The sequence below is a fragment of the Myotis davidii genome, unplaced genomic scaffold (genome assembly GCF_000327345.1).
Source record: "Myotis davidii unplaced genomic scaffold, ASM32734v1 scaffold543, whole genome shotgun sequence".
In the NCBI taxonomy this organism is placed as follows: Eukaryota; Metazoa; Chordata; class Mammalia; order Chiroptera; family Vespertilionidae; genus Myotis; species Myotis davidii.
The window spans coordinates 494974-505387 of NW_006294117.1; the positions used below are offsets into that span (position 1 = coordinate 494974).

The 10414-nt window shown below is 56.5% G+C and overlaps 1 protein-coding gene across 3 annotated transcripts in view; it reads left to right on the forward strand.

Moving 5' to 3' along the window:
- The first annotated feature begins 6 nt into the window (after positions 1–6).
- LOC102753144 (nuclear factor 1 X-type) overlaps positions 7–10414 on the forward strand; it is a 63839-nt gene continuing 53431 nt past the window's right edge. For 2 of the 3 annotated variants that reach the window (XM_015566874.1, XM_015566873.1), the window contains exons 1-2: positions 33–98; positions 462–993. In XM_015566874.1, the coding sequence (XP_015422360.1) occupies positions 48–98; positions 462–993 (583 nt within the window). In that variant the 5' untranslated portion in view covers positions 33–47. Of the gene's footprint in view, positions 99–461; positions 994–10414 lie in introns of all 3 variants that reach the window. The other variant, XM_006768211.1, reaches the window with a different exon arrangement.

Here is a 10414-nt window from a genome sequence, read left to right on the forward strand (position 1 = left end):
ACCCCGTGTCGGGGCGCGCCGACACGCGTTCCAGGCTGCGAGAGAACATGGAGATGTCATGGGCGCGACAGAGCCTGGCGCGGATACCAGCAGCGTGTGTGTGTGGACCGCAACGTTGTCTGTGCGCGCGTGTGTGTGTGCGCGTGTGTGTGAGCGAGTGAGGGGGAGAGAGAGAGAATAGGTGTGCGCTCAGGCGCCCGGTGCCTCTGTCTGGCTGCTGAGGCTGCGATGGGCGCAGGCGGCTGGCCGGGCTGGTGGTGCCTCCAGACTGCACTTTCGTAGAACAATCGCAAGAGGAAATCGCCGTGGGTGGGAGGAGGAGGAGGAGGAGGCGACGAAGGGGATTTCTCCTGCGTCCCCTTCTAACGCGTGTCTCCCGTTCTCTTTCCCCCGCACCCCGTCTTCCCCTCCTCCCGTCCCGTCCTCCCTCGCCCCGCATGCTCCCGGCTTGCCGCCTGCAGGATGAGTTCCACCCGTTCATCGAGGCGCTGCTGCCTCACGTGCGCGCCTTCGCCTACACCTGGTTCAACCTGCAGGCGCGGAAGCGCAAGTACTTCAAGAAGCACGAGAAGCGGATGTCGAAGGACGAGGAGCGAGCGGTGAAGGACGAGCTGCTGGGCGAGAAGCCCGAGATCAAGCAGAAGTGGGCGTCCCGGCTGCTGGCCAAGCTGCGCAAAGACATCCGGCCCGAGTTCCGGCGAGGCTTCGTGCTGACCATCACCGGCAAGAAGCCCCCCTGCTGCGTGCTCTCCAACCCCGACCAGAAGGGCAAGATCCGGCGCATTGACTGCCTGCGCCAGGCCGACAAGGTGTGGCGGCTGGACCTGGTCATGGTGATTTTGTTTAAGGGGATCCCCCTGGAAAGTACTGACGGGGAGCGGCTCTACAAGTCGCCCCAGTGCTCGAACCCCGGCCTGTGCGTCCAGCCACACCACATTGGAGTCACAATCAAAGAACTGGATCTTTATCTGGCTTACTTTGTCCACACTCCGGGTAGGTCACGCTCGGTCCCCTCACCCCCCACCCCCCATTTTATTTTACTTGCTGGCATTTGTCCTGTTTATTGTTGCTTTTCTCTCCGAATGATACACCCTAAGGACCGACCCAGGGCGCCCGCCCTGTCCTGCCCAGGCCTGCAGCACGCCGGATGTTCAGTTTTTCCTTCTGTTTCCCTCCACCCTCTCTGTTCTGTCTCCTTGGCTCCCTTGCCATGTTCTGATTTTCGATTTTCGTGCATCTGCATCTTTGCAGGACCATGTTACCCAAAAGACATTGCAGGGCTTAGGACTGGGGCCATGATATCCCAGAATTACCTGCAATGGTGAGAGTTTGTGATAAACACCACCACCACCACCACCAAAAAAAAAAAAAATCTATCTAAATTCGGAGAATCATTTAAACCTCATTGCTCCGATTTAACATGAGCCAAAAGAAGTATTTGGGGGCAGGTGCTGGCTTTCCTGCCGCTTCCCCTCAAGTTCAGGGAAGGCCGGATTTGGCACAAGCGGGGTGGGCAGCAGTTCGGTGGAGAGAGGGGTGTGTAAAACCTCCGGGTACGAGACAGAAGGAATAGAGAAGAGGAGCGAAGGCAGAGGTGGGCAGATTCTGGGGCCCAGACGCCCAGGCAGGAGCTCTTTGGGCTGGGGTTTGGCTGTCGGAGAGTAAGAAAGTCATGTGATTGCATAGGGAGTGCAAAGGAGCATGAGGTGTCTTATGCTCTTCTCCCTCACCTGATTTCTTTTCCGCTGAAGTGACCAGAAGACAGGATGGGTGCCCACACTCCCCGCACCTCTGCTGGCAGGCAGAGAGGCTTTGGGGCACAGGCATGCCAGGGAGCACGGAAGAGATCTTAAAGAAGCAAAGAAAGTAAAAAAAAAAAAAAACAACTGTAAAATTTCCTTTTCTTTTTCTGTTCCAAGTAGTTCCAGTTCTCTTGGCTTTTCCAATTTTACTCTGCATTTTGGGTCAGGGTGGTTCAGTTTTCCCCTTCTGTTCCCTCCCCCCCCTTTCCCTTTTTATAATTTCTTTCCGCTTTTGTTTTCTTACAAATTGAAACAGAGATGGCTGGTTAATTTTTAGCCTCCACTCAGCTACGCCCAATTTACTGCCGCCTTTGAAACCTAAATGGGCGGCACTCTGTGATTAAGCAAGGCAGAAGTGTGTTTACATTATGCCCAACCAACTTGTAATGAGAGGGCTACCAAACCTTTCTCTCTGTGTGTGTGTTTTCCTTTCCACCATCCCAGGATTTTTTTCCTTCTTTCTCTCTTTATGCGAATGTAAGAGAATGTGGCTTAACTTCAACTGGAGTGAATGTTCTTTCCTCGCAAGTGTGTGTGTGTGTGTGTGTGTGTGTGTGTGTGTGTGTGTCTTCCTTCCTGTTCATTCACAAAAAAGAAAAGCGACTCCCATTTCTGCTGTGGTCACCCCTTTGCCTCTGGGAAGTTGGGAGGAGTGGTGTGACTTAATCCAGAAATGAAATTTTGGGGAGCTTTCAGCATTGTGTCAGGAATGGAACCTCGACTGAAAGTTTATATGTGGAATTAGACGGGGGAGGAAAAGGTGGTGCTTGAGGCCTCTCTTCTCACTCGTTGTCTCTTGTCCTGAAAGGTGGGGTTGGTAGTTAGTTAGAGGCAGAAGGCCCCCATACCCCCGCCCAACTCCACCTCCCTCTGCGGATCTTTCTAGGCCTGCACCTGCCCCTGTGACTATCATGAATCCTCATGAAGAACGACCAACTGCGAGTTTTCTCCCTTGTTCATCCTTGTTCTTTCTGAAAAAGAGACCAAAGAAATTTAAAAAGTTATTCCCTCGTTCTCTGTCTATACAGCAAGTCAGAGGGGTGTGTGTGTGTGTGTGTGTGTGTGTGCCTAGTGGTGGTGGAGGCGGCTTGGGGAAGGCTTAGAGCCCCCAGCTTGTGTCTGCCAGGGACCTCCTCCACGCGGGGTTTCTGTACCTTTTGATTTTAGAAACAGGGTCTCTATGACAGAAATCAATATGCATCTTCCTCCTGCGCTGGTTTCCTCCTGCCCGCTCTCTGCGCGGGCCCCTGGAGCTGAGCTGTGTTCCTGGCCTCCTTTATTTTAGGCCAAGTTCTTGACTGCTGCCACCACGGATGGGGCCGAGGTCGGGTGAAGTTTGTGCGAGGAAAGAGGCTGTTTCGGGGCCAGCCTCCTCTCTCCTGAACTGACCAGGCAGATGTCAGGAGAAGAGAGGTGTCCCCATCCGCCCCCAGCTGTCATGAGGTCAGCAGCCCAGGAATATGAGTGAATTCATGCTGCCCCATCACATGTAGCCACAGCCACCTCTGTCCTGGCTGAGTTCCTTGGCAAAAGCTGAGTGGAGAACTAAGGATTTTTAAAAATAATTTGTCTATAATTCAGGTCCTGGAACTCCAGGGAATTTCAATGAAGGCTTTTCTTGCTGGAATTGCTTTAATTCAAGGGTGCTTTCCTGAAAGAGTGAGGGTGAGTTGGTGTGGCATGGGCCACCATTGGGCCTTGGGTAGATGGTCTCAGGATGGTGTGAAGCAGGCACGGCTTCTCCAAGTCACCCCAATTTGCTAGGAAATGTCTTCTGGCCGAACCCCCAAATGGCATCAATGTGGCAGCCCAGCCTTCTCCACGCTCATACCCGCAGGCCTGCTCTCCCTCCCAGAATGAACTGAGGGAGCGGGTGGGGTGGCCAGGGCTCGGACAAGCATTACTGTGGACTCTAAAAGAAGTGTTTTCTTTCCTTAAAACTGGGCTGAGGAACCTGATCTGGGCTGAGCGGATGGTGCCGGGTTTGATGACAAGCCAACTTGACATGGTGGAAAGTGTGGGGGAGTGCCTTCGCCTCCGGCCGCCATTGTCATCACGGCTTTCTTGAGCCCTTGTTCTGCCTCGGGTGACGCTTTCAAGAGATGGCATGGCTGAGAGGGTGGGTAGGACGCAAGTGTGATGTCGGGAGCTCTGCTCCCAGCATACGGGGTCCAAAAGGTTGTGCGTTGTGTCCTCCGTGAGGGCATCCTTCCTTCTAGGAATCTTGCCGTTTACCGTTGGGAGGGGAGGTTGAGGCAGAGCAGGGTCAGAGAGCACTGCCGCGGGGAGGAGAAGGTGGTGCGTGTCTGGTGATGTCCTTCGATCCAGAGGGGGTGTCCCAGGGCAGGTGGCCAGAGGTGGAGATGAGCGTGGGGCCAGGAGGCCTCCGCTGGTGTGAGGAAGGAGGGCTGAGCTGGTCCAGAAGCTCTGGCGGACTATCTCCAAAGCTTCCTCAGGTTCTGAAGGTGAACCGGCATCTCCAGACCTTTCCTAACCCAGGAAAGAAGCACAACCTGAAAGTAGTAAGTTGCTTCACCGAACGGAAGTGTCAGCCTTTCCCCATCAGGTCCTTCCACCAGGCCCGCGGTGGAGGCCCGCGGAGTCCACGCGTTTGGGTGGTGGCTCCTTTCTCTCTCTCAGCTTTTTCCTTGCGGGGACGTGTGCGGTAGAAGGAACCCACACCACCAGTGCCAACAGTTGTCGCCTGGTGGCCAGTCTCTGTCTATCTGTAACCCCACTGGCCACCCACGCTGGGTTGTTTGGAAGAGAAGCCAGGCAGTGGAGCTTTTCATCTGTAAATGTAATTTCTGCATCATCTCTGAAGAGAAGGATTCCTGAAAAACGTACCCATCGTACCACTGTGACACCTAAAGAAAAGCAGCATTTTTTAAAAAAAATTTTTTTAGTGCGATCTGATCGTCAGTGTTCACTTGTCCCTCATTATCTCCTGATTTTGTTTGTTTGGATCTGGATCCAAATCAGGTCTATGCATGGCAATGGGCGGATCCGTCTTTCAAGATATAACCTCCAGGTGACCCTCCTCCTCTTCTTCTTCCTCTTGGTTTCTTTTCTAGCAGCTTTTGGGTTGTCGTGAAAGGAACCAGGTCATTTGTCCTGTAGGGTTTCCCGTCTGACTCTGCAGGCTCCGGTTCCCTGCGCCAGTCAGTGCGCTGCTACGAAAGGAGATCTGCCCCCTCCTCGCCGCCAGGCCTTACCTGTGGCAGGAAATGGCTTAGCACCTGAGGATGTGTCTAAGTGAACTTTTTCAGGGGCAGGGTCGTCCTTCTCAGGTAGAGCATCTCCCGGGTTTTCGCATTCTGCTTCAGGGCTTGGGACTTTGCAGTCAGCACCGGTCAGTAAGCACTGGTTTTGGGGACTGAGGGCGGGCTCCTGGTCTCCTACCTTCCTCAGTAGCGGAGGCCATCACTTGGCTACGTCAGCCGTGCCAAGATATGGCCGATGCCAGCAATGCTCCCCCAAGCCTTTGCTGGACGCCCAGTCCGGCTGGTGGCACTAATGTAAATTCGTGGGAAGGGCCACAGGAGCACCGGCTGCCCTTTGTGTGTGTGTGTGGGTGGGGGGCGGATGGTAACTCCAGCCATGGCCAGGGTGCCTCCTTTTTCAAGCCCCAGAAATGCCACTGGTCTGCAGCTTCGAGGCAGCGCCATCTGGTGTCAGGGCCAGCAAAGACGGCAAGGCCCAGGAACTAGATTCATAGCGTGCAAGAAATACAGGCTATCTTTTAACCCCTAGAACATCCTGGAAGAGATGTTGCTATTGTTCAGCTTTGGTTGTAAAACTCTTCAGTTCGTCTAATCCGGGGCGGGGGGATGGGGGTGGCGGGGTGGGGGCAACATAGTAGGCAAGCAGTGGGTTACTGTTGCAATTACTGTCATGATGTCACGAGCCCAAGGCTATCTTCTTCCCTTTACCTGTAGGTCTCATTTCTCTGTCTTAAGGGACAACTTAGGTGTAACAGGGCAGCCTTTCAAATGCTGAAGGCAGCTCTCGGGGTTCCTTTCTACCTCGCTCCCCGAGAAGCTGTTCCTTTTCCAGACCTAACTTGCCATTCTCTCGCGCCGCCCGGCCCGCGTTTGGCACAGCCTCTTGCGCCCTTACCTTTGGGTTACCTGGAGGCCTCCTTAAACTGGAGCGTTCTGTCTTGAACGCAGGAACGGCAGGCGCCATGAGATCTCATGGTAGCTGCTCCAAGATTGGCAGGGCCTTCCAGCTATGTCATTTGCGGGGCCCCGTGTACAATGAAAACGCGGGCTCCTTGTTCAAAATGATTAGGGATTGCGACGCGACAACAGTTAGAGCGTGGGCCTGTGCAGCTGCCCACGTCGCATGCCTGGGAAGCTGACCCAGGCTGCCCTTGCTCTGTCCACGGGACATGGGGTGCTTGGCCCTGAGTGGTGTGGAAGGGTGATGGGGCTCAGGCCGACCTCAGAGAGGAGATCGAAATGCCCAGACCCTGCCCTTGAGCTTGGTCTTATGGTGGAGCCCCCTTGGCTATCTGCTCCCCTCCCTTCGTCTGCTGCATATCCACCACCCAACCAGGTAGAGGTCCCTGCTGGCTGCGATGCACAGGGGGTCCTGGGGGAGTGCTCACTCTACTGGCTGGGTTGGAAGCTGTAGCTCCAGGAAGAAAAGAGCCTCCCTTGTGTGAGATTGAGGGATGTGTGAGGCAGAGGATGGGCCGGAGGGGAGGGTACCTACAACCCCCAGCCTGGTGACCAGCTGTGCTGCACCGCCGGCCGGAGGAAAAGGGGCCACTCTGCGGCAGGAGGCTGGGGTCCAGGCGCGCAGAAGGACTTCCTGAGGATTTGATTTACTTTTTGGCATCGCCGAAGGATGGTCGAATTTCCTTTATTCATGAATGTGCGCTTGGTAAACCTACTGTGAGCAGGGCCCGTCTGAGAGTGAGAGAGTCCTGCGTGCGGCCGGCAGGGTTTGGGTGAAGGCCTGGTGATGACTTCTAGGAGGCCCCATCCTGCAGGCACGACTGACTGACCGACCGACCGACCGACCATTGACCGACCCACCAGGACCGTGCATTGACCCATGCAGAGGGGAGGGAAGACCCGGCAGAGCTTCACGGGGGGCAGCGCCCAGTGGACCGTGAAGAGGGGAGGGAGGCAGGGCCCATCTGGGCAATCGTCTAGGGTTGCAAAGATCTGGGGTGCCTAGGAAGGGTGGTCCCCCTCTGCTCTGGTGTCCCAAGGCAGCTGGGGAGGAGGGCACAGCTGAACGTCCCCCTTTCTGCCCAGGGAAGAAGGCGGCTCCCTCCCCACCCCTTTTTCTCTCTGCCCCGTCCGTCCCACCACCCCCCGTCTCAGGAGCTGCCACGCTTCAGTTATTTTATCCTTCAGTGTCCGATTCAAAAGTCCTTTCAAAGGCCCCAGCCGTGTCAGAGCGGTGCTCGCACAAAAGGCCTCTTTGATTTCTTGTTTGTTTTCATTTGCCAATGGAGGGGGAGGGGGCAGGAGAGAAAGAGCTGCTGGTTTTTAAAATTTTTATTTGGGTTGCTTCATTCTCAGAGGGGTCGGCTCCCTGGAACTCCTTTCTGAGTTGGGGGCTCAGAGGCAGGGGGCACCCTTCCTTGGAGAGGGCTGGAGTGGGACGTGAGGGTACCCCTGCAAGTAAGGAGTAGGTGCGTGTGGGGGGGTAGGATATAGTCACTGATTCACCTTCATATGTTCTGTGCTGGGCCTGAGGGTGGGCAGGGCCAGGAGGGAGTCCCACTGCTTGGCCAGGGAAAGTTCTGGAGTGCCTGGCCCCAAGGGACATGCCCCTCGCAGAGGCCAGCTCACGGCGGTAGGACGGGAGTCATCCTGACCCTCGGTTTTGTCATTTTCTCTTTCTCATTCCAGATTCTGTCGTTTCCCTCTTGCCTGGATGCAAAGGGGGTGGGCATCCTTCCAGCATGCACACTCCTCTGATATTCATAGCACCTTGAAATGCAGACGGGGGCTCCCCACTTTCCTTCAGGGAGTGATGTCGTTGGGGGGTGGGTGAAAGGTCAGCCCAGCAGCATGGTGCCCACAGGCCTGGGACGAGCCCCGGACCCCCAGTCTTGCTCTCGCCCCCTGTGCCTCCGGTCTCTCCAGGATGGCCAGTGTTTGCGACACTTCAGCGTGGGCACCCCTCCCAGAGGACCCAGCCGATGGCCTGTGGGGGACTCTGGGGACAGGGTCTGACAAGCAGGGAAGGAGCTACAGCTGAAAGGGGGCCAAAGGCAGCCCTGCCTGCTCGTGGTTGGGGACTAGAAACACCAGCCCCGTGCCTGTCAGGTGCATACGGGAGCCCACGTGGGCGTGCCCTGACATACCAGGAAGAAGGTTGTCATGCCCGCGTGGAGGCCCGACTGCAGGGGTTCAGGAAGAGAGCGCTGGGGAGCGAGGCTCGGGCAGGTGGTCACGGGCGTCAGCAACAGGGAAGTGTGCCCACTGGGTGAGGGGGGCTCCGCAGGGCCTGGCTGGCAGACGGGAGGAGGAGGCTGGGGGGCTGAGCGATAGATAAATATAGCTGATGGCATTTCTGATGATAGGTTTTTCTTGGCACCGAGGGCACCGTGGAAAATAGCACGACAAGCGCCTGGCCCCACAGGCCGCCGGCGCCATCTTAAGCGTGTTTGAGCTGAAGGGCTGCTGGCATCGCAGGAGGGTCCCGGAGGCGGGGGTTTTGACAGAGAGGAAGGGAGAGAGATAGATAGTTAGAAACATCGATGAGAAAGAAACATCGGTCAGCTGCCTCCTGCACATCTCCTACTGGGGATGTGCCTGCAACCCTAGTACATGCCCTTGACCAGAATCGAACCTGGGACCTTAAAGTCCGCAGGCCGACGCTCTATCCACTGAGCCAAACCGGTTTCGGCTAGTTTCACTTTTGATGTCTTATTGATGCCCTAGCAGGCCACGGCCCGGGTCAGGGCCAGCGTTACTGTTATTTGGGGGCATCCAGTAACTTAAGGGGCACCCATTTGTCCAGGCTCCCAGAGCTCTTTGTCCCCTGTCAGGGGAGGCGGGGCAGACCCGTGGTCTCCGTGTCCTGCTTTCATTCCAGTTTTCCATCGAAGGCCCAGTATGACGGAGGCTCCGTGCTGAGTCCTGTCTGTATGTGACGCGCTGAGATGCTCACACCAGTTCTAGGTTCAAACCCGAGCTCCCAGCCACGTGTGTGCGTGCTCAGGCGGCTCACAAAGGGGTCTCCGTGTGCAGTGAGGAGGTGGTGAACCAGACCGGGGACCGGGGAGGCGTCCCGAAGATGACCTGCTCGAACCACACCTGGAAAGACGGGAAGAATTAGCCCGGTTTTGTTAGCCGGCTGAGTGGGTCAGCCTGCCGGGAGCTGGGTCCCCCCTCACAATGGTCGGGTGATATAGGCAAGGCGGGTCTTATCATCCCCACTGTAGAGAGAAGGGAACCCAAGTACACAGATGTCGAGGTACCCAGATCACACCATGAATTTCTGGCAGAAGGACCCCAAGTTCCAGGTCAGTGAGCACCTCGGCTTTCCTCCATGGGCCTTGCCGCCTTTGAACTTCACTGCGGTCCCCATGGTCTCCGTTGCTCTCTAAGAGCTGTGATGGAGGGGCTGAGCCCGGCCTGGGGCTCAGCCAGCTCAAGGGCTCCCCCAGCCGGCTGAGCAGTTGGGGTGGAGACAGAGAGAGGGCGCCTGGCCTGGCTTGGATAGTGGCCTCCCTCCCCACCACCAGCCCCTGCCTCCCACTTGGGAGGAAGCATCATTCCATAGACAGGGCCCGTTGGCTAAAGGCCTGCCCTGCTTCGGCCGGCTCAGCTTCTCGGTCCCCCACCTGGAGCATGGGAGAGGGCAGGTGGAGGGTGCAGGAAGTCCAGGCGTGGGCCCAGGCGGGTGCAGCTGGGTCCTGGGATCCCTGATCCTTGCTCTGTCATGCCCTTTTCCTGGGAGCCTGGTTGGCGTTGTGGTTTGAAATGAAAATGCAGGCAGTTATCCTAATTAACCAGCCGATCGATGGAACTTTTGCAGTCATCTGCTCTTCATTGCCTCCACGTAGACGCTCACCCTGACCCCTCTCTTAAAGTTTGCAAACTTTGGGGCTGTGTGCGTAAAACCTCTCCCAGCGTGTCGAGGGGCTGGGCTGGGCTGTGGAGAGGTTAGTTTGTGGCCAGAGATTTTCCCGTTTCCGTGGCTAATAAGACAGGGACTTACCCGCTAAACCAGGGATAGCAGCCTCCATGGAGCCAGGTTTCCCAATCGTGGCACTATTGACTCGGGGGCCAGATCATTCTGTCGGGGGACTGTCCTGTGCATTGCAGGATGCTTAACAACATCCGTTGGCTTCCACCCACGAGATGCCAGTTGCAACCCTCCACCCCAGGTGTGACAACCGAAATAGCTCCCAACGGAATTGCCCCGGCTGAGAACCCCTGGCCCGGAAGAAGCAGAGGGGTTCAGACAGAATGTCGCCCGTATTCAGCTCTGGCCTCCTCTCCAGGTTAGGACCTCGGTGACCTTTTTTCACACGGTGACGGAACCTCTGTGCCCTGGCTGTTCCCGTGCACGTCCTGTACTGTTTTCCCCTTTCTGGGCAGCAGGATCCTGGGACGAAGCCACTGGGGGCTCCCCCC